At 41.8% G+C, this 22,404-nt stretch overlaps 1 protein-coding gene across 1 annotated transcript; it reads left to right on the top strand.

Annotated features, from left to right (window-relative positions):
* The first annotated feature begins 573 nt into the window (after nt 1–573).
* Nucleotides 574–1,149, top strand: LOC122013984 (cytochrome P450 85A-like). The gene has a single exon (XM_042570187.1). It carries the CDS (start codon nt 574–576, stop codon nt 1,147–1,149), a length of 576 nt encoding a protein of 191 aa, XP_042426121.1.
* The last annotated feature ends 21,255 nt before the right edge of the window (nt 1,150–22,404 follow it).

Consider the following 22,404-nt stretch of genomic DNA (forward strand, 5'->3'; position numbering starts at 1 on the left):
GTCGGATAAATGTCGGGCGGATGATGTCGTGCGAACGATCGTAATGCTGCCGATCGGATGTATAGATGCCGCGCGTGCGACCGTGGTGACGTCGATCGGTCAGATAGATGCCGGGCGGACGATGCCGCGCGTGCGACCGTGGTGACGTCGATCGGTTAGATAGATGCCGGGCGGACGATGCCGCGCGTGCGACCGTGGTGACGTCGATCGGTCAGATAGATGTCGGGCCGCGAGGACTGCTCGACCCCGAACGGGGGAGATAGATGTATGATATACTGGTCCGATATACTGGTCCTCCCGGCCGAACGGCTCGGGGGCCTTCGGCTTCGAGCCTGTGGCTCGGATATAAACCTCCCGGCCGATCAGCTAGGGGGCCTTCGGTGATAACTCGACCCCGAACAGGGGAGATAGAATATATGATATGCTGGTCCGTGCAGAGGTCGCCGCCAGGGAGAGGGGGGAGGACCACCTCTCTCTCTCCCGTGCTCATCTCATCACCGGCGCCAGGCGCCGCCGCTAGGAGGAATATAGGGGCAGTGTCTTCTCCAGATATTGGCTTGCTTGTTTGCAAAGATGGTGGTGTTGGTCATGCTGCCACTGCTTTGCTTTCTGTTCATTTGTGGTGCCTTGTTGAGGTGGAATGAGGTGAGGTACAGGAAGAAGGGTCTTCCTCCAGGGACCATGGGGTGGCCTTTGTTTGGGGAGACAACTGAGTTCCTCAAGCAAGGCCCAAGCTTCATGAAGAACCAAAGGGTTAGGTACGGGAGTGTGTTCAAGTCACACATTTTGGGGTGCCCTACGATGGTGTGCATGGATGCAGAGCTCAATAGGTTCATGCTGATGAACGAAGGGAAAGGCTTTGTTCCTGGGTACCCACAATCCATGCTTGATATCTTAGGGAGATCCAACATTGCGTCCGTTCATGGCGAGCTGTACAAGACGATGAGGAGTGCCATGCTTGGCCTTGTGAGCCCCCCAATGATCAGGGACCAGCGCTTGCCCAAGATCGATGAGTTCATGAGATCATACATTCATAATTGGGGTGGAAGAGTCATTGACATCCAAGAGAAAACTAAGGAGGTATTATCCGGCCTGCGAGCCGTCTCTTTGGACCCCTGCTACATTAGATCACAGGCCACCGCGCTATGACTTGATTAGCATCACTATCAGTTCATCCATCCATCCGAGCTGGCGGTACGTCTCGTACCTTCTTTGCATTTATTTCAATATTCTACTATTATCCGGATATTTATGCATTTGTGGATTGCCTCGAGCAAGGTACCAGAGATCGGGGATCCCGGTCACGATCTGATACGATGGCCGGAGGAGGACTTGACGATCGGTCAGCGTGGCGACGACTCATCGGCCGGGTCCATGAGGATGCGGTCATCTTCGAACACGTTCACCGCGGGTTCATTTTCGCTTCGGGCGGGAACAAATTTGTTCTCGGGCGAACTGTTCGCGGTGGCTGTTCTGAAGGTTGACCGCATCCCCATGACCCGGCCGATGATCTGCTCCTCGTTGACGGATCGGCCTCCGATCAATCAGATACTATCGGCGGCGGTTCCGGTCTCTGCGATATTTCGGCAATCGTGCATATAAGTAACGCATAATATGGCGGTAATAGTTAACTAAATGCGGAAAAGTGCGAGAACGTGCAACTCCGCCTGTGGGCGCCCTGGATGGATGAGTGAGCTGGTCGCGAAACCACCGAGTGGTCTTGACAAGGGTGGATGCATCCTGACCGCCAAGAGGAGCTGGGTCCGAGGTGACAACGCGGGCCGAATGTGGCATGGATCCGAAGGTGACACACAATCGAATACAACGGCGACACGGACCGTGCGACATCGCTCGCAGTCGGAATGTGACAAGCGACATGGCCGGAATGTGACACGGCGTGGTAGGAATGTGACAACGGCGCGTAGGTCGGAACACTAGGCAAAGTCGTGCGCGGGAGTGCGCGGTGAAGTCTGAGGAGGCTGATCTGCGTGTGGAGGCGCCTCTGAGGGGAGGCTGTCTTGTTGGAGAATTGCCGTGAGGGCTTCTTGTCGAGGCCGGCCGAGGGCTTGTCTTGAAGAGGCCGGGAAATTCTGTGAGGGGCGCCTGAGGCCGTCTTGTGTGAGGCCGTGAAGGAGGAGAGGAGGAGAAGAAATAGGGCCAGCGGAGAGCTGGAGAAGGAGAGAGAGTCTCCTTGATGGCTGGCGGCGGCCCGAAATCACGAACCCCCCCTCTCTTCCTCAATCTGTGAACAGTGCTTAAAAGCACTCCAAACCCTCAATGAGCCCAAAAGACCAAAACGCCCTTTGACCTCTCATTAATTCCCCTCATGCCATTCTCATATCCGGAACACATAATCTGTGAACAGTGCTTAAAAGCACTCCAAACCCTTAATGCGCCCAAAAGACCAAAACGCCCTTATCCCTCTCCTTAATCCCTCCCTTGCCCCCACTATCTCCGGATCACAAGCCTCCCCTTCAAGTCTAGTCGAAGGAGGCGTGAGTCCGACTGACTGGACAGTCTATTGCAAAGAATTGAACCACTCTCGATGTCAAAGGCAAATCGCTGAACCAATAATATAATGTCGCTCGAGCGGTCGCTATAATAGTGGTGTCGTAGGAGATGGTAACGATACCGAGCGGACCAAGTCTGTAATCGAACCAATGCCGAGTGCGCAGCCGCGAAGATACCGACCGGACGATCGAAGTGCTATCGATCGGATGGATAGATGCTAGACGAACGCTGTCGTGCGGGCGATCGAAATGATGCCGATCGGATGGATAGACGGACGCTGTCGTGCGAGCGATCGAAATGATGTCGATCGGTCGGTTAAATGTCGGGCGGACGATACCGCGCGTGCGACCGGAATGATGTCGATCGGTCGGATAAATGCCGGGCGGACGATACCGCGCGTACGACCGGAATGATGTCGATCGGTCGGTTAAATGCCGGGCGGACGATACCGCGCGTGCGACTGGAATGATGTCGATCGGAAGAATAGATACCTGGCCGCGACGACTGCTCGACCCCGAACGGGGGAGATAGATGATCATGAATCTGGTCCATGAGCAGTGAAGGCCGCCCAACCCCGAACGGGGGAGATAGAATATCTGATAACTAGTCCATGCAGCGGTCTTCAAGCCGGGGTTTTATAGTCGCCGGTTCGACTCTCGATATTTAACGTCGGAGCTCGACGGTCTTCAAGCCGGGGTTTTTATAGTCGCCGGTTCGACTCTCGATATTTAACGTCGGAGCTCGACGGTCTTCAAGCCGGGGTCTTTATAGTCGCCGGTTCGACTCTCGATATTTAACGTCGGAGCTCGACGGTCTTCAAGCCGGGGTTTTTATAGTCGCCGGTTCGACTCTCGATATTTAACGTCGGAGCTCGACGGTCTTCAAGCCGGGGTTTTTATAGTCGCCGGTTCGACTCTCGATATTTAACGTCGGAGCTCGACGGTCTTCAAGCCGGGGTTTTTATAGTCGCCGGTTCGACTCTCGATATTTAACGTCGGAGCTCGACGGCCCTGAGGGCTAATTCAAACCCGGCCGATCGGCTCGGGGTCTTCGCCATCGAGCCCGTGGCAGCCACGGGCTCGTATATAAACCTCCCGGCCGATCGGCTCGGGGGCCTTCGGCTTCGAGCCCCTGGCTCGGATATAAACCTCCCGGCCGATCGGCTCGGGGGCCTTCGGCTTCGAGCCCCTGGCTCGGATATAAACCTCCCGGCCGATCGGCTCGGGGGCCTTGGCTCGAAGAACTACTACAAATCACATAACTAACCGAGAACAGATAACGGAAAGACTGACCTAGGTCATGAGGATAGCAGAACTCTCCGGCGTCGTCCATCTTCACGTTCCAGATCAGGCGCGTTCCCACAGACGGCGCCAATTTGAGCCTGCCCTGGCTCGGATATAAACCTCCCGGCCGATCGGCTCGGGGGCCTTCGTCTTCGAGCCCCTGGCTCGGATATAAACCTCCCGGCCGATCGGCTCGGGGGCCTTGGCTCGAAGAACTACTACAAATCACATAACTAACCGAGAACAGATAACGGAAAGACTGACCTAGGTCATGAGGATAGCAGAACTATCCGGCGTTGTCCATCTTCACGTTCCAGATCAGGCGCGTTCCCACAGACGGCGCTAATTTTTTCCTGTCTGGAAGCTGAGAAAACGAACCTGCCGGTGTGACGTGTCTAGAAGGTTGACCGCATCCCCATGACCCGGTCGATGATCTGTCCTCTACGTTGACCAGATCGTCAGAAGTCCTCCTCCGGTCAACTGTACCTGTATCCAGCGACCGGGTTCCCCCGGTCTCTGGTACCTCGGTGCTCGAGGCGAATCCCAGACATATAAGTAACCGCATAATAATGACAGAATAGTTAACTAAATGCGGAAAAGGTACGAGAACGTACCCTGGCCCAGGGGGGCGCCCTCGGATGGATGAGTGAGCTGGTCGTGAAACTGACCGAGTCGTCTTGACCCGGAAGGGTGGATGCCTCTGAACCGACCGAAGAGGAGCTGGGTCCGGAGGTGACAACGCGGAGCCGAATGTGGCATGGATCTGAAAGGTGACACACAACCGGATCAACAAGGAAAAATAAAAAGAACACAACATCGAAATTAAATTCGAAAAACAAGAATCGAATGCCTCTTGTATTTGGTATTTATACAAAGAAAAATTAATTAGTATGATGCGAAAATTAAATACTAGTTATACCTCTTCCTTGTATGCTAAAAACCTCGAGATCTTCTGCTGTATCCCTCACCTCCTCTTAGACGTCGTGTGGGCGACGATCCTCCAAGACGAACACCACCCGGAAAGCTTCTCCTCCTTCTCTAGAATTCGGCCACCACGACCACAAAGGAGCAAAAGAGATCAAAGGGAAGAGAGGGAGAGGGGCCGGCCACTTGATGATCTCCAACACCACAATATCAATTGTTATGTTTTTCAAGGCCTCCCCTTTCCCCCTTTTTATATTAGTTTCCCAACGGAAAATTATGGAAAGAGTTTTATAAAAAATTAGACTCATTCCTATTTCCTTTTAATTTTTTATTTTTCTTTCCTTTTAATTAATCAATCCTAGATTGATTTATTAATTAAACAACTATTTATTGATGTTTAATTATTTGACTGGCCCCTTGCTTGGGCACCAAGCAAGGTGGCCGGCCACTTATTAAAAGGGAAAGAAAGAAAATTTTTTATAAAATTTTAAAAGAAGAAAACTTCTAATAAAATTTTACAAACTCTTTTTTTTTTTCTAATGTGGATATTAAAAGGAAAGTTTTAAAATTTAAAACATCTCTAATAATATTTCTTTTTAAAAGAATATTTTATAAATTTTACCACTCTCTTTTAAAACCTTGTGGCCTAATTTAAATTAGGAAAATTTTATAAATTTTTAAAATCTCTCTTTTTACAAATTGTAAATATCTGAGGAAATTTTAAAAATTCAAAAACAACCTTCCTAATTTAAATATTGCGGCCGACCCCTTTGCCCAAGGCAAGGGCCGACCACAATTAGAGAATATGTGGCCGGCCATTGCTTGGTCACCAAGCAATGAACCGGTCTCTTCTTGGACACCAAGATAGGCTTTTCTTTGGATGGACTTGAGGCTTTATTGAGGCTACAACAGGGACCTAGAGGAGAAATTGGTTTTGGCCTTCCGATGAACTCGAGTATCCCGTGCTCGCCCCGAACACACAACTCAAGTTTATCGATAATAACTCATTCCACTAGAGAGTTATTACCGCACTACCGCACCAATCCCAAATTACATTATGGGCTCCTTCTTATCATGAGTGTGTTAGTCTCCCTGTGTTTAAGATTACGAATGTCCACTAATTAAGTGAGTTACTGACAACTCATTTAATTAATATCTAGCTCCAAGAATAGTACCACTCAACTTTATTGTCATGTTGGACTAGGTCCACCTACAGGGTTTAACATGACAATCCTTATGAGCTCCTCTTGGGGACATTCTCAACCTAGATAACTAGGACACAGATGTTAGTTAGAGCCCTAGAACCAATCATTTGATGATTGTATGGACTCATGTATATCATATTCTTGTATATTAATAAAGGCATTTGTTTGGTTATTATACTTATTTGTATTAGTGCCAAATAGACTAAGTATAATAGCGTCCTTGAGTAGAAGGTTTATACCTATATCAATCGATTAGTTAAATCGATAGTGAGATGATATAGGGAACACTACTCTAAATCATTCCTAGTCGAGTATTAACATTCAGGGACAATGTTAATGCAATAAGACTAGCATGTAGGTCAGTTCGATGACTTGATCTCACAAGTCATGGATATAGAGATATCAAGCTGACACATGGGTATACATTGGAGAATGTATACTGAATGACCCGCCATGAGAAAGTATCATGGATCGTTATATGAGTGTTATATACTTTCTCATGTGACTATTAGTATGACTATTAGTCCTTGGACCTGAAGTCACCATAGATCCCTACATAAGGAGTTATGTACTTTGGTTTCGTCAAACGTCACCCGTAACTGGGTGGACTATAAAGGCGATTACTGGGTATGTAACGAATTATGCAGAGGGATGTGAGTGATGTAGATGGGATCTATCCCTCCCATATGACGGGATCGACATCAATATTCTTGATAGAGTTAGACCACGAAGTGCATGGCCATGCCCAAATGAGTCAACATGAGATGTTGAGCTCATTTGATCGAGTGAGTCTACTTGGAGTTCAAGATTTAGATTGATTAGAGGATGACACAGTCTATGCCTCACATTGATCAATCTAGATGTCTATGATAGAAGGACAATGTCATATATTTTGTGAGGAGTCACAATTGGTAGTCACAAGGTGATGTCGGATCTCGACATTCTTGTAACTTGGGTAGTAATGATGTGTTGCTAGATACCGCTCATTACTTATGCTCCTAAATAGGTTTAGGGCATTGCCAACGTTACAATAACCTATAGGGTCACACACTAAGGACAATTAGATGGAGATTTGGTTCATATGATGAACTAAGAGGATTAGATTCATTTGATGAATCATATTGGATTAAGAGTAATCCAAATTTGGCTAATTGAGTTGGACTCAAGTTGATTCATGTATTCAATGAGTCTAATTTAGATTATGACTCATTAAATCAACTTAATTTAATGAATTAGATTTATTATATTAAGTTGGCTTGAATCATATGGTTGGATTAGATCAACCATGAGAGAGATTTGATCAAGTTTGACTTGATTTGAGAGGAAGAGAAAAAGTCATGTTTGACTTGACTTTTTGCCACATCACTAGTGAGTTGGCAAGATGTGGACCAATAGGATTGCTCCACATCATCAATGTGTGCCACCTCATGGAGGTTACAAGCCTCCATAGCATTTAATGTGGCCGGCCCACATTAAATGAGGAGTTACACTTGTTGCCATGTCATTTAGTGAGGTGGCAAGATGTGGACCAATAGTGTTGATCCACATCATCCTAGAGTGCCACCTCATGGGGGTTACAACTCTTAATGGTCTCCACATTAATTGGAATTAATGTGGGGTTACACCTCCTAGAAGGTGGCCGGCCACTTGAATGTGGTGAAAAAATTTTCATTTTTTGAAAATTGATTCCATCATTCATTCCTTCTTCTTCCTCCTAGAGTTCTTCTTGCTCTCTCCCTCTCCTCCTTCCTTGGCCGAACCACATAGGTGCTAGCACACCTTGGTTTTTGGTCACCTCCATCTAGTGTGTCCGTGTGGATACTTCTAGAGGACCGTACGCTTGACGGTCTTGAGATCCGACACCATTTGGACTAGCGGGATTCGCGTGGGGCGCGCATCAAGGGTAATGACCTTAACTTTAGTGTAGATCTAAAGTTTTTACAAACTCGTACAAGAAAAAGGTTTTTCGAAAAATTTTGTTTACGAATCTTTGCACGAGATCCATGCTTTGGGTGACTCGGGGTTTCAGCGACGCGAAAAAGCGGTTTTCGCGGCCCGACGAACCCAACACAGATTCCTTCTATAATCAACAACACACACTATAAGTGATATCATTTCCCAACTTATCAGGCTTATTGATTTATCGAACTAAATTTCACCCATTGATAAATTAAAGAAATAAATATCAAATATATGTGCTTGTTATTATATTAGGATTAAGAGCACACACTTCCATAATAACTGAGGTCTTTGTTCCTTTATAAAGTCAGTATAAAAGAAACGACCTCTAATGGTCCTACTCAATACACTCTAAGTGTACTAGTGTAATTATATAGTTAAGATAAACTAATACCTAATTACACTACGACCTTCCAATGGTTTGTTCCTTTCCATTTTGATCGTGAGCTACTGTTTATAATTTATAAGGTACTGATAACATGATCCTCTGTGCGTGACACCACACACCATGTTATCTACAATATAAATTAATTGAACAACTACATTTATCATAAATGTAGACATTTGACCAATGTGATTCTTATTTCTAGATAAATGTTTATACCGAAAGCTAGGCTTTTAGTATACATCCTAACAATCTTCCACTTATACTAAAAGAATAAGCTGTCATATCTGCTGCCATACATATGAATCCCAACCCTCCAACATGCCCATCAAAAGCTCTTGCCTTAAGGGCCTTAGTGAAAAGATCTATAGGTCATCATCTGATGTAATCTAGGCAGCAACAACTTCTCCTCGTTTATACGATTTCTCGTATTGGGTGGTACTTGTGCTCTATTGTGTTTACTTGCCTTATAGACTCATGGTTTCTTCGAGTTTACTACTGCACCACTATTATTACAATAAATTGTAATAATCTTTGGACAAACCAGAAATCATATCTAAGTCTATCTTGAGGTTATTGAGTCATTCAACTTTTATGACTACCTCAGAGGCTTGCCATATTATAAGCTTCTATGGTGGAGTCCAGAAAAACACCTATGCTTATCACTCTTCCATAGTTATGACTTTACCTCCTAAAGTAAACACAAAACCTCGAGGTTGACTTACTATTGTCCCTATCCGATTGGAAGTCAAAATCCGTGCAACCCACAGGGACCAAATTAACTGCCTTGTAAGCTAGCATATAATCTCTAGTGCCTCTAAGGTACTTCAATATATGCTTTACTGCAGTCCAATGTCCTTGTCCAGGGTTACTTTGATATCTGCTAACTATGCCCTTGGCAAAATAGATTTTTGATCTCGTGCATAGCATACATTTGGCTTCCGACAGCCGAAGCATAAAGAACTGCCTTCATTTCCTCTATCTACTTTGATGTCTACGGAGACATCTCTTTCGATAAAGTAACTCCATGCTAAAAAAGTAAAAAACCTTTCTTGGAGTTTTGCACGAGCAAGGATTTTTTCGATATATGAAGCTTGGGATAAGTAAAATATTCTTTTCTTGCGATCCCTTATTACTTTGATCCCAAGAATATACACATTCTCCCAAGTCCTTCATATCGAATTGTTTGGACAACCATACCCTTACTTCTGACAACACTTTGATATTGTTTCCAACTACCAAAAATGTTATCTACGTATAGTACAAGAAATACCACCAACTTTCCATCACACTTTTTGTATACACAAGACTTATCCGGTTACTAAATAAATCCATAGGTCTGGATTACTTTGATAAGCTGGATGTTCCAAGACCTTGAAGCTTTGCCTCAGTCCATAGACTGATTGAGCTCACACAAGATGCTCTTTGCCCTTTGCAATGATCCCTTCTGGTTGCTTTATATGGATGCTTTTTTCAAGACTTCCATTAAGGAATGCTGTCTTGACATCCACTTGCCAAATAGATAAAAGAATCCGGATAGAGTTAAGCATGGCTACCAGTGAAAAAGTTTCCTTTTTCATCAAGCTTTGCTTTGAAAGTTTCCACCTTCCTGTCTATCCATCTTTTCCTATTGTAGACCTATTTTCACCCAATGGCTTTTACACCATCTGGTGGATCTACAAGTTTTCATATTTTATTAGAATACATATATTCTAATTCTGTATTCATTGCTCTTTGCCAAGATTCTGCATCTTTATCTTGGAGTACTTCATCATATGTCCGGGATCAGGCTTATGTTCATTTGGGATCAAGTCCAAAGATTTTTCCAAAACATGAATCTTTTTGTTTGACAACCCTCCCACTACGATGATGCACTGTCTATAATTATGTATCAATTGTGATACGTGTTGCAGTTTCTTGTGATATTTCATCTTGTACAGTTGGTACTAGATTAGAAGTGTCTTTTATTAAGAACAAATTTACTTATGGGCTTGTGGTTCATTATATAGTCTTCTAAAAATCAGTCATTGATGCTAACAATGACCTTCTGATTTTTAAGACTATAAACCTACATTCGTTTCTCTAGGATAACCCACAAACAAGTGAATTCCTATCCAACTTATCATTGTCTCTCTTCAGCATATGTGCTGGACTACCCGAATCCGAATATGCTTCAAAATAGGCTTACGCCTATTCAGCAATTCTATATGAGTAGAGAGTTCTGACTTTGGAAGGTACTATGTTCACTTTCTTTTTCAGAGTATATCCTTAAAACGAACTTGGCAATTTTCTGAATAACTCATCATCAATCTAATTATTTCCATAAGAGTTCTATACCTTCTTTCTACTACACCATTCTGTTGGGGTGTACTAGGTGCAGTTAGTTGGGAGTAAATCCCTACTTATGATAAATAATTCCTAAATTATCCTAAGAGGTACTTGCCACTACGATCTTACCATAGTGACTTGATACTTTTACTTTAACGTTTCTCCGCATCAGCCTTGTACTCTTTGAACTAATCAAAGCACTTAGTCTTACGGTACATTAAGTAAATCTATTTGTATCTTGAATAGTTGTCTATAAAACAGACGAAATATTCGATACGATACTACCTCTTGTCTGGATAGTCATAGGATCGCATGAACCAATTCCAATGTATCTTTGGCTCCATACCCCTTATACTTAAAAGCTTCTCGGTTATTTTTCCTTCCAAGTAAGACTCGCAGGTTGGAAAGATTTCCACTACCAATAAACCCAAAAAGTTCATCAGCTACCAATGAATCCTACTCAAGTAAATATAACCTAGCCTTAGATGCCAAAGATATAATTGGTTCATTTCCGAAGGTTACTTTCTCTTAAAGTTAGAAGATGTGTTACTAATTTCCATTTGTTGTATCGTGAGAGTTATTGGATTTATAAATTGTCAACCAACGTACCAGAACAGATAATAACTTTATTAAAAGAGGCAAAATATCAAGTTCTTTGAATAGTTTAGAAACTGAAAACTAGTTCTTTCTAAACTTGGTACGTAAAGACAATTACTCAAAATCTATGTTTTATTCTTATCAAAGGATAAACATCTCCCACTGCAACAGCTGCCACTTTTACAACAGTGCCCATGTGGACGATGTTTTTATTTTCATTTAGTTGTTGGGTTTCCTGGAACCCTGCAATGAATTACGAACATGATTAATGGCATCTGTATCTACACTCCAGGTTCTGGTAGATAACATCACTAGACATGTTTCAACTAATGAATTAAATACACCTATATTGTTCTTAGTTCTAAGAAGACAGTCTACCTTAATGTCCAAGTCCTATTTCCAATCATTACAATTGGGACTACTAAGTCTTTTCTACAGTATGACAACTAGGGGACTGACAAACATTTTAAATCCTAAGAATCACAAAAATATTTGGTCAAGATCAATTCTTTAAAATTCCCATGAATTTTTTATGCCACGATAGTGTGGACGTATACAAAATCAAAGAGGAGATTTTATCCATTAATTTTATTATCTCGTCAACTTTACTTTATGATGAATAAAATTAATAGTTGATCTGTCTTTGATCAAATATTTGGTCAAAACTTTTTGAATTTAAAATAACATTGATTCCTCAAACAATATTATTTAAATTCACCAACAGCTCAAACACTGTGAATTTTACATGCCACGATAGTGTGGACGTATACAAAATTTAAACATTTGTAAGAGGAGGGTTTTACCCATTAATTATCTTGTCAATAAACACCTCAAACATTGATTCGTTGGGTAGTGCTTGTCCGTGCCTTTCTGAGTTTGTTATCCTAGCTAGCACTGAGCTATATTTTGTCAAGTATGTAATCTTGATCAATATTGGTATATCTTTCCAAGGTACTACTCAGGCCGGCTGATATTGGTCTTCCTCCGTTGAGGTATCTCGGCCGATATTGACCTTCCCACTTGGAAGTATATTCCGGCCGATATTGGCCTGTCTCTCTGAAAGTATCTTTCGGACGATATTGGCCTTCCTCCCCAAAGGTACATCCCGACCGATATTGACCTATCTTCCTGAAGGTATATCCCGATCGATATTGGCTTGTCTGCCTGAAGGTATATCCCGATCGATATTGGCTTGTCTCCCTGAAGGTATATCCCGGCCGATGGCCTGTCTCTCCGAAGGTATATCCCGGTCGATATTGGCCTGTCTCTCTGAAGGTATCTTCCGGACGATATTGGCCTTCCTCCTCGAAGGTATATCCCATCCGATATTGGCCTGTCTCCCTGAAGGTATATCCCGGTCGATATTGACCTGTCTCTCTGAAGTTATATCCCGACCGATATTGGCTTGTCTCCCTGAAGGTATATCCCGGCCGATATTGGCCTATCTCTCTGAAGGTATATCCCGGCCGATATTGGTCTGTCTTCTTTGAGGCATATCTTGGTCGATATTGGCCTATCCCCCTGGAGGTATATCTCAACCGATATTTACCTACCTCCTTACTTGGTTATCCCCTTTCCCTCCTTTATCAGGGGTTCATAAAACTTAACCCATATCACTAGCCTTACCTTCAAGTCTAGTCGAAGGAGGTGTAGACGACTGACTAGACACAAGTTTGATTTTTTTCCCTGCCCGTCACTCTGCCATAGGTACTGAAGTGACCTTACAAATTTTGTGTACATCTATCTTGTGGACAGTAATCCCGTGAACCTTAGTATAGTGATTCCTTATGTCCGTCGATCCTTTAAATAGGGCTACAACCCTCTCTTCATTCATCACCCATCTCAGTTCTTTTTCTTCCTTGCTAACTTTTCCTGCTAAGAGTATGGTCTTGGATCCCTCTTTTTGGGGGCGATTCTTGTTGGACAAGGCGGGATCTATGTATGAGTTTATTCAGGTTTCTACTTCGGCTAACTCTAGGGTTCGAGAAATTCTCCCAAAAAGTGACGTTTCTTGAGATTTATCGTCTCCAACCAAATGCGCAGCTGCTCTGAAGACTCAACGAGCCTCAGAGGAATTCTCCTTACTAATGGAGGACCAACAAAATAGCCCATGGGTGTCGCTACGAACGCGTAGCCCATGTTACCTTTGGGCTAGGGTTGGTTGCTCTAGTTGCAGAACTCTAGGGCTCGAGCAGGGGAGAGGCTCTTTCAGTCACCTTTGCACCATGGCTGGAGTGGATCTGTCCCCTTCCCCTTGCCCTTGAGTTTCCCTGCTGTTTGAGTGTATACTAAAAGCCTAGCTTTTGTATAAACATTTATAAGAATCACATTGGTCAAATGTCTACATTTATATATACCAATGTAGATGTTCAATTAATTTATATTGTAGATAATATAGTGTGTGGTGTCACACACAGAAGATTGTGTTATCAGTTCTTTATAAATTATAAATAGTAGCTCATGACTAAGATGGAAAGGAACAAACCATTGGAATAGTCGTAGTGTAATTAAGCATTAGTTTATCTTGACTAATAAATTACACTAGTACACTTTAAGTGTATTGAGCAGGACCATTTAAGGTAAGTTCTTTTTATACTGATTTAATAAAAGAACTAGATCTTAGTTATTATGGAAGTGTGTGCTCTTAATCCTAATATAATAACAAGTACATATATTTAATATTTATTTCTTTGACTTATCAAAGGGTGAGATTTAGTTAGATAAATCAAAATGCCTGATAAGTTGGGAAATGATGTTATTTATAGTGTGACTTGTTAATTATAGAAGGAAACTGTGTCCTAGTAATCTAGGATGATAGTGTCCCCAAGAGGAGCTCATAAAGATTGTCATGTTAAACCCTGTAGGTGGGCTTAGTCCGACATGACGATAAGGTTGAGTGGTACTACTCTTGGACTAAGATATTAATTAAATGAGTTGTCAGTAACTCACTTAATTAGTGGGCATTTGACATCTTAAACACAGGGAGACTAACACACTCATAATAAGAAGGAACCCAAAAATATAATTTGGGATTGGTGCGGTAGTTCAATAATAATTCTTTAGTGGTATGAATTATTATTGATGACGTTAAGTTGTGTGTTCGGGGCGAACACGGGAAGCTTAATTTCATCGGGAGACCAAAACCAATTCCTCCTCTCGGTCCCTATCGTAGCCTCTTGTATATAGAGATTTATACCCACCACATACCTACCTTCTTACCCATCCTAATGGGGCCGGCCAAGCTAGCTTGGAACTCAAGCTAGGGACGGCCAAGACCAAGTGGATGAGCCAAGTTGGTGGCCGGCCAAAGCTTAGGTCCCAAGCTTAGGTGGCCGACCACTAGAAAATTAAAAGGAATTTTTATTAAAATTATTTCTTATGTGGATATCATGGTTTTAAAAGAGAGTTTAAAATTTAAATCTTTCCTTTTATAGCTTTCTACAAAAGATTAAGAAAAGATTTAAAATCTTTCCTTATTTGTAGATTGAAAGGAAATTTTAATTTTAAGAAAACTTTCCTTTTTAACCATGTTCATGATTTAAAAGAGAGTTTAAAAATTAAATATCTCTTTTATAAGTTTCTACAAGAGATTAAGAAAAGATTTGATATCTTTCCTTATTTGTAGATTGAAAGGATATTTTAATTTTTTTTAAAAGATAACTTTCCTTTTTGGAAATTATCCACATGTTTAAAAGAAAGATTTTAATTTATAAAATTTCCTTTTTACTAACCAATCATGAAGGGATTAAAATTATTGAAATTTTTATAAATTTCTGGAAATAAATTAGGAAATTTTAATTCTTGTTTTAATTAAAACTTTCCTTGTTTTTGGGGAGAAGGTGGCCGACCAAGAAAATTGGAAAAGGAAAATTGATTTTAATCAATTATTTTTTTTCTTTTTCATGGAAAAAGAATTAAGGAAGTTTTTATTAAAATTTCCTTATTTGCCAAGACCAAGGATTATAAAATAGGGAGTAGAGGTGCCTTAATGATGAACGACTCTATTCTTTTTTTCCTCTCTTTTCCTCCTTGGTGTGGCCGCCCCTAGGGTCTCCTCTTCTCCTTCTTTTCTCTTCCTCTTTTGTGGCCGGCAGCATCAACTTAAGGGAAGTCCATGGTGGCAGGTTCTAGCTAGGAGAAGAAGGAGAGAAAGAAGGCTTCGTTTCTAGCATCCCTTGGGGCTTAGTGGTGGTTTCCGGATCTTTACTTCTCATGGTGAATTAATGGTGGCCGAATCTAGCTTGGAGAAGAAGGAGCTTGGTGGTTCTCATCTAGGAAGATCGTTGCCCACACAACGCCCGAGATAAGAAGAGGAATACGGTAGAAGATGAAGAGGTTATTTTTGCTTACAAAGAAAGGTATAACTAATAATTATTTTCCACATCATACTAGTTTTTTTTGTATAGTTTTTTATGGAAATACCAAACACAAGAGGTATATGATTCTAGAGTTTTTGAAATAATTTTTTCGAGTTTGCGTTTTCTTCTTTTTCAAATTTGTGATTTGATTGTTCTTTTTGGTTAACCTAGAGTTATTTAAGGAAATAAATATTAGCTTTCCTTAAAAGGCTTTGCCTAGGCGGTGGTGGTTGCTCCCATATCCAACAGGCCATGTGCCTCGCCATGCAGTCCTGGAAGCTAATTTTGGAAATTAATATTTATGGAATTAATAACTTAGGTAGATTTGAATCAATAGTGTTAAGTTCCGCTTGCGATTCAAATCTAAACCATTAAGAACAGATAAGTTAAATTTAGAATCAATGATATTAAGTTCTGTCTGCGATTCCTAATTAACTTCTAAAGAACACAATAGGTTATTTAAGGAAAGGTTTGACACTTGTACAAAAAAAAATTTTGTACAGTGGAACCGGTACGCTTTCCTAGGACTAACCAACACCTGCTCCATAGTTTCCTTCGTCCCGGGCAAAATATTGCCACTCCTATCGCCTATGCAAGCTTCTTTCGTGCTCGGTAAAATATTCCCACTTCTGCTCCATGGTAAGTTTGACTCCGGGAGGGATTGAGATTTGTTGAGCATCTCGAAAGCTTATGTTTGTGATTCTCGTCGACCTTTCGAGGTTTAATATTTTGGAGGGGAGATGTAATGTTATGTATTTGATCAGATTCTAAATGTAAATTCAAACATCCTTTTGTATTGAATCGGGCAATTCTATTAGATCTTTCTAATTCATAAAAACAGACGTGATGCTGTGCTCAATATCCATCCGCATATCATAAACATTGTTATTCTGACAAATATTCCCCTATTTTATTTACAGACAAAGTTATCTCGGTTTATGCTATACCTATCTACTATGACTAATCGCTATACTAAACAAAGTTACCTTAACCGATATTATACTTATTTATCATAATTATGTCAGCCGATATAAGTAAAATTACCTCAATTAATGCTAGTTTATACTTTATAATGACATTAATTTAAAACATGTTATACGCCTAGATATCTCTCCTTAATTTTTCTTGTCCTTAACCCGGATTTAGTCAAACTCAGTCCCTCTTTCTTTATTATGCCTAGTAAACTACGTTTTCTTTCAAAATTTCCTGGCTTACGATTGGCTCTTCTCTTGGTAAGAGAATGTTGGAAGCGTATAACGAGGTGTTACCAACCCTGGCGTGATCCGATCTATTACGCCCAACATAAATGTTTCTTTACGATTCTATGACACATACCCTGGCGTGATCCGATCTGTTACGCCCAACATAAATGTTTCTTTATGATTCTGTGACACATACTTTCTCTCTCTGCCACATCCTGAAAGTATTTGTCCTTTTTCCTGTAATCCTCAACGTCTATTGAGATAAGAATGTTTTGATCTAACGACGGCTATGTGTTTTTCAAACCCTAAACCCTTTGTCCCCATTTCAACTTTGCCTCTTCCTTTCTTGCCTTAGTGTTCTTTCCTTGCTGCAGTCTTTGATCACACCTCGTGCTCATCGTTTTCTGGCGATCTCTTTTCTCGCTTCCAGTAAGTAAGCTTATTGTTTTGCTATCCTTTACTTCTGTCTATGGCTGAGGAAGCGATTGCTCCTTGGTATGTCCAAATGTCTTCCTCCTTTGATAAAAGTGCTAGGCTTACCATCCGCCACCAATATGAAATCCCGAGGGAGTATAGCATCTTAATCCCGAAACTAGATGATCGTCCTCATCATCCCCCCTATAATTGCGTGGCTTTTTTCAAGGATCAGTTGATAGGAGGTTTAAGATTTCCCATTCCTCCTTTTCTAATCGAAATAAGCCAGTATTTTGATATTCCTTTGCAGCAGTTTGCACCTAACACCTTTCGTTATCTATGTGGTGCTTACATGCTATTTCGTCTGCTAGACATCCCTCCTACTCCTCAGAATTTCTTCATGTTTTCTTACCCTAAATGTTCAGAACCTGGTGTTTTTCTGTTCCAATTCCGGACTAAAATGGTCCTTTTCAAGGATATGCCCTCGTCTCTTAAGGCTTAAAATCTCGTTTTTTCTTCATAAAATTTCCATGACCCATCCCATGGTCTCATGCTTGGAGATCTTCCTTACCTCCCTTGCCCAACGTTAGGGAGTTTCATCTTCATTCTTCCTTTCCTATTTATTGTGAAAAGTTGTTATGTCGTCGGCTTTCTATCCCCAAGTGGCTGAGAGTCGATTTTCTATATTTATTCGGCCTAAGCCCCATTAAGACTACTACACAAGGCTCTTTAGGTAAAATCCTGCTTCTTTCTTGTTGATTTTAACTAACTAAACTATTTTTCTTTTCTATGTAGTGGAGAGCTTTTATTCCGCTTTGATCAATGAAGAACTGCGTCTGGAGGAAAACACAATTCGTGCAAAAGAAAAAGAACTTCTGGCTGTTATTACTTCGCCGCCTCCAATCGAAGAGCCGACTCCATTAGCTAAGGTACCTAGCTCTTCAGTGGTTCCTGAGGCTCCCGAAGGTCTTCCCGCAGAAATCCCTGTTGTTCCTTTGCCCGTTGTGGCTTCACCAGTGGCTTCTACTACCTCATCAGCCGCCCCTCTTCCTGTTATTGAACTCACGTCTCCTGGGAGTTCTGGTAAATCAATAGCTGAAGTTGCTACCGGTAAACGCCCTGGGCGTAAACTCACTAGGGCTCCCCCTCCCAAAAGGAGACTCATCCTTCCTGCCGATGAGCTGGTTTCAGAAGGTTTTACTTCTACCGACCTTCCTTCTGACGAACCTACTTTGGCCGAGCTATATCCTTCTCTAACCTTCATTGCCTCACCTTCTTCCAGCACCAGTGCCCCTGGTGATGCTTCTTTCACCTTCCCCTTGTCTATTCCAGAATTTGGATCTTTACCTTCCTCACCCTCTTCTTATTTAGTCTTTGCTCCTCCATCTATTCCTACTTCATCCTTCTCCACTAGTTCTTCTGCTATTCCCGTCCTCCCCATATTGCTAGGAGGTTCCTTTGCCAACGCTTGGGATAAAGTTCGTCCCATTTTTGAAGAACTCACCACTCCCGAAACAATTGATCGTTTTTCCCATAATGAGAATCAGGTATGTTTATTAACGTCCACTTTCTATTCATTAGTGATTATATCATGACCCTTTATTATATTTCTAGCGATGGATAGAAAATATGGGTTTGTCTCGTCTCGGCTGATGCACAATTTATACAATGAGAACAAGAAGCTGAGATCCGAGAACGACAATCTGAAACAACAAGTTACTGAGTTATCTTCTGCTACATTTTCTGCCGCTTCCCAGAAACAACTTGAAGCCCAAATTGAAAGTCTTCAGACACAGTTCAAATCAGCTACGGATCTTAACCAAGAATTAACTTCCAAGATTGGCAAATTAAAGGCTGATTATGAATCGGAATTGGCTGAAAAACTTAAAGCCTTGCAACTGAAGGATGATGAAATAAATTCTTTGAACACCTCCTTAAATTCAGCTAAAACTGAGGTCTCTATCAAAGAAAATGAACTGAAGACTTCCCAGACAACTTTGGTGGTCTACAAAGCTAACGAAGATACTCGCTACAAAGAAAGGGCCACCATCATGATTGAATCCACTGAATTCAATAGGCCGATTGTGAAGTCAATCTTAGCAGCCTTTACTGCGGGAGCTAAAGGGGCGGTTCAACAATTGCGAGAGGAAAACTTCTTATCTCGTGATCCCCCTCCCAACTTCCTAAATCGTTGCAAACTTAGTGATAATAGGCCTCCTGATCTATTTCCTCAGCTGACCTTAGTATGACTTTCTTTTCTTACTTAAATTCGAATCCCTGTAAGGGGGACTGGGACTTTGTGATGATAATCTAGTGAACTTATGTGAAGTTGATCCTCCCTTTTTCATTGTTAAACCTGTTCTTCCTTATGGCGACTGTTAGTTTTGTTTAAATATGTTGAATGCCACCTGGCTTATCACCATAAAACCTCACCCAACATATTATTATGTTTATTTATTTCGACCGTTCCATCGTGATCGGGCGGTATATATCAACTCTGACAAATATCGTCTGATACTTTATAGGCTAATTGTGTCCCGTTCGATCTAGTACAGTCCTATTGCACTATTCTCAATATCGGTCGATTTGTTCTACTCGATTGATTTACACTCGTATTTATGTATGTCATCTTATGTATTATACTTAACCAAATTTCATATGGTTTTATCATAGTGCATGTCACCTGACTTACCGTGGTAAACCTTTGGTCAACATATCTGAATAGCATTTATCTCGACCGATCTACTATGACCGACCGATTCATATTCACATTTATGAATCTCGTCCGGTATCCTCTAACCAAGTCCTGTCTATAGACTAATGTCTCATACCTAACTTTCGTCCGGTCTATTATGCTCATTTGGGTTTGTTGTTTTATTAAACAAATAATCCAAACTTACAGTACTTGATCGATTTTTCTTATATTCGTCGGACTCTCTTAAGAATCAAAATTATATCTAGGGAAACTTTTCGCATTTTTCGAGAAAGATTACTTAACTCAATCTCTTTTTCTTGGGATTCATTACCCTTTTTGGAATTTGATTTTATCCTTTAATGTCATTACCCATTTATGACGATTGGAATTCCGAGTACTTTTTCTCTTCCTGTTTCTTCTACTATGTCTATTTGGGGGTTTTAGCACAAGACCGGAAGGAAAACAAGGGTTTTAAGTTATTTTCCGCTTTTCAACTTTTCTCTTCATCTTCCTCGATTCATCTTCCTTCTACTGTTTCACCATGGCAACTTCCCCTCCTGCATGGTTCCTTTCATGTGCTTCTGATCTTATGGAGACAGAAGAGGTGGATTTGAAGGCGACTTATGGTTTTCCTTATTATATAGTTCGCCCTACTCCACTAGATAGTCCACATCTTCCTCCTTTAGGGTGTATATTTATCATCCGAGAATAAGTCCTACAAGGTTTTCGATTCTCTCTTCATCCCTTTTTATCTGATGTTAGTGTATACTTCAATATTCCCCTCAACCAGCTTATCCCTCAGTCTTTTTCTATTCTCGTGGGTTTCATTGGAGTATCTAAATTGCAAGATTTTCCTTTATCCCCTCATCTTTTTCATCACTTCTTCACTCCACGTCAGATAGACATGGGTATCTTCAAGTTTCAGTCTCGCCCTAAGGCTATTTTGTTTAACCGTATTCCCCCTCAAGGGGAATGGTGCCATAAATTTTTCTGTATGTGTCTCCCTTCTCCTCCTCCTTTTCCTATCCAATGAATATACGATTTCCCCCCCCCCCCCCCCCCCCCCCCGTTCCTAGTACCCATAATCTCCTCAATGATCCCTCTATTGCTTCTGCTGTATCTAAATTGAGGGGAGCAAAATTTAGCTTACTGCATTTTATTGTGGAGGGTTTAATGTTCCCTTTGGGATAGGTAACATTGACACTCCCTTGGATGGTTCTTTCGGTATGTATAAACATTTCATGCTATATTTACTGATTAGTATATCTCCCTTATAATGGTGCTTAATTTCTACGTTTCAGCCGATGCTCTTCTTCCAGCCTTCATGTACAGAAATACTATCATGACTAAGTCTTTTGTAAAAAATCTTGGAGAAGAATGGCTACGAACTCGTCGAGCTAATCCTAATTCTTCTACCCTGGGTCTGTTGTCTAAAGAAGAGCAACAGGCAGAAGCTATCGCAGCCATGGAAGAGGAAGAAGAACAGTCCTTTGTTACCTTAATTAAAAAGCCCAAGCTTACTAAGAATGTACCCTTTGGTGATCTTTTTGGTACTTTTGTACAAGCTCCTCTTGTTCCGGAGCCTATTTCTCTTGAGAGAGGTAAGGCACCAATGTCCCCTACCCATCATATTATCTCCAATCCTGCTCTTAGGATGATGAGACCTGCTCTGCTCATCCCCTCTTCTTCTACTATTGTTTCAGCTCCTTCTACTTCTGCTTCTGAGATGGCTGTTATTTCTTCTATGTCTTCTCAACCTCTTGCGCTGACCTTGCCTCCTTGGCTCCTGGGCCGCGAACGAAACGAACACCTTGCCGGAGATCTTCTCCCGGTACCGGGCCCTCAGCAGTTCGTGTTTCAGCGATTGAGTCAGTACCCCTCGCATTGTCACCTTCTATCTCATCTAGTTCCTCTTCTGCTGCTCTTGTTTCTACTACTTCTTTCCCTCCTATTGCATCTTCTTCGTCCCTACCTCCTTCTTCTTCGATCTCCTCCCCTTTATTTAGACAAGCTTTGGGTCTGCCTTCTCAAATGGGGCAAACTTCTGATCCCCCTAGTTATGGTTCTCTTCAGTTACAAGGATTGTTGGCTTAATCTTGGCTACATAGCCAAGAGCAATTAAGGGGCATCAATATTTCCGATCGGGCAGACAATCCCAGTCGTCAGGCAGTCGTTGTAAGTATTCTTAGTTACATACTATTAACTTCTTCTCACTATCTATAACTGTTTCATTATTTTATTTAGTTGCTTGCCTCAAGTCTTCACATAGACCAGCTACTCATGGCTCAGGACCGGGAGAACACTAAGTTGAAAGCTCAACTAAAGACATTGAAGGCTACTTTACCTCCTTCTAATGATGACCTGACTCAGTTGCAAGAGAAAGTGGCCTTGCAAGATCAACAATTAGGGGTATTGAGACAGGAATTACAGGAATCACAACAATTATTGAAAGACAAAGAGCATGCAAGAAGAACTTTGGAGCTACAGGTGGATCGATTACACTCTGGTCTCCGACTGGAAATTACTTTAAAGGAGAAAGCTCT

This window comes from Zingiber officinale, chromosome 8B (genome assembly GCF_018446385.1).
Source record: "Zingiber officinale cultivar Zhangliang chromosome 8B, Zo_v1.1, whole genome shotgun sequence".
In the NCBI taxonomy this organism is placed as follows: Eukaryota; Viridiplantae; Streptophyta; class Magnoliopsida; order Zingiberales; family Zingiberaceae; genus Zingiber; species Zingiber officinale.

Bases quoted from the DNA above. Each gene is read 5' to 3' on its own strand.
- LOC122013984 (XM_042570187.1), top strand. From the start codon at position 574: ATGGTGGTGTTGGTCATGCTGCCACTGCTTTGCTTTCTGTTCATTTGT.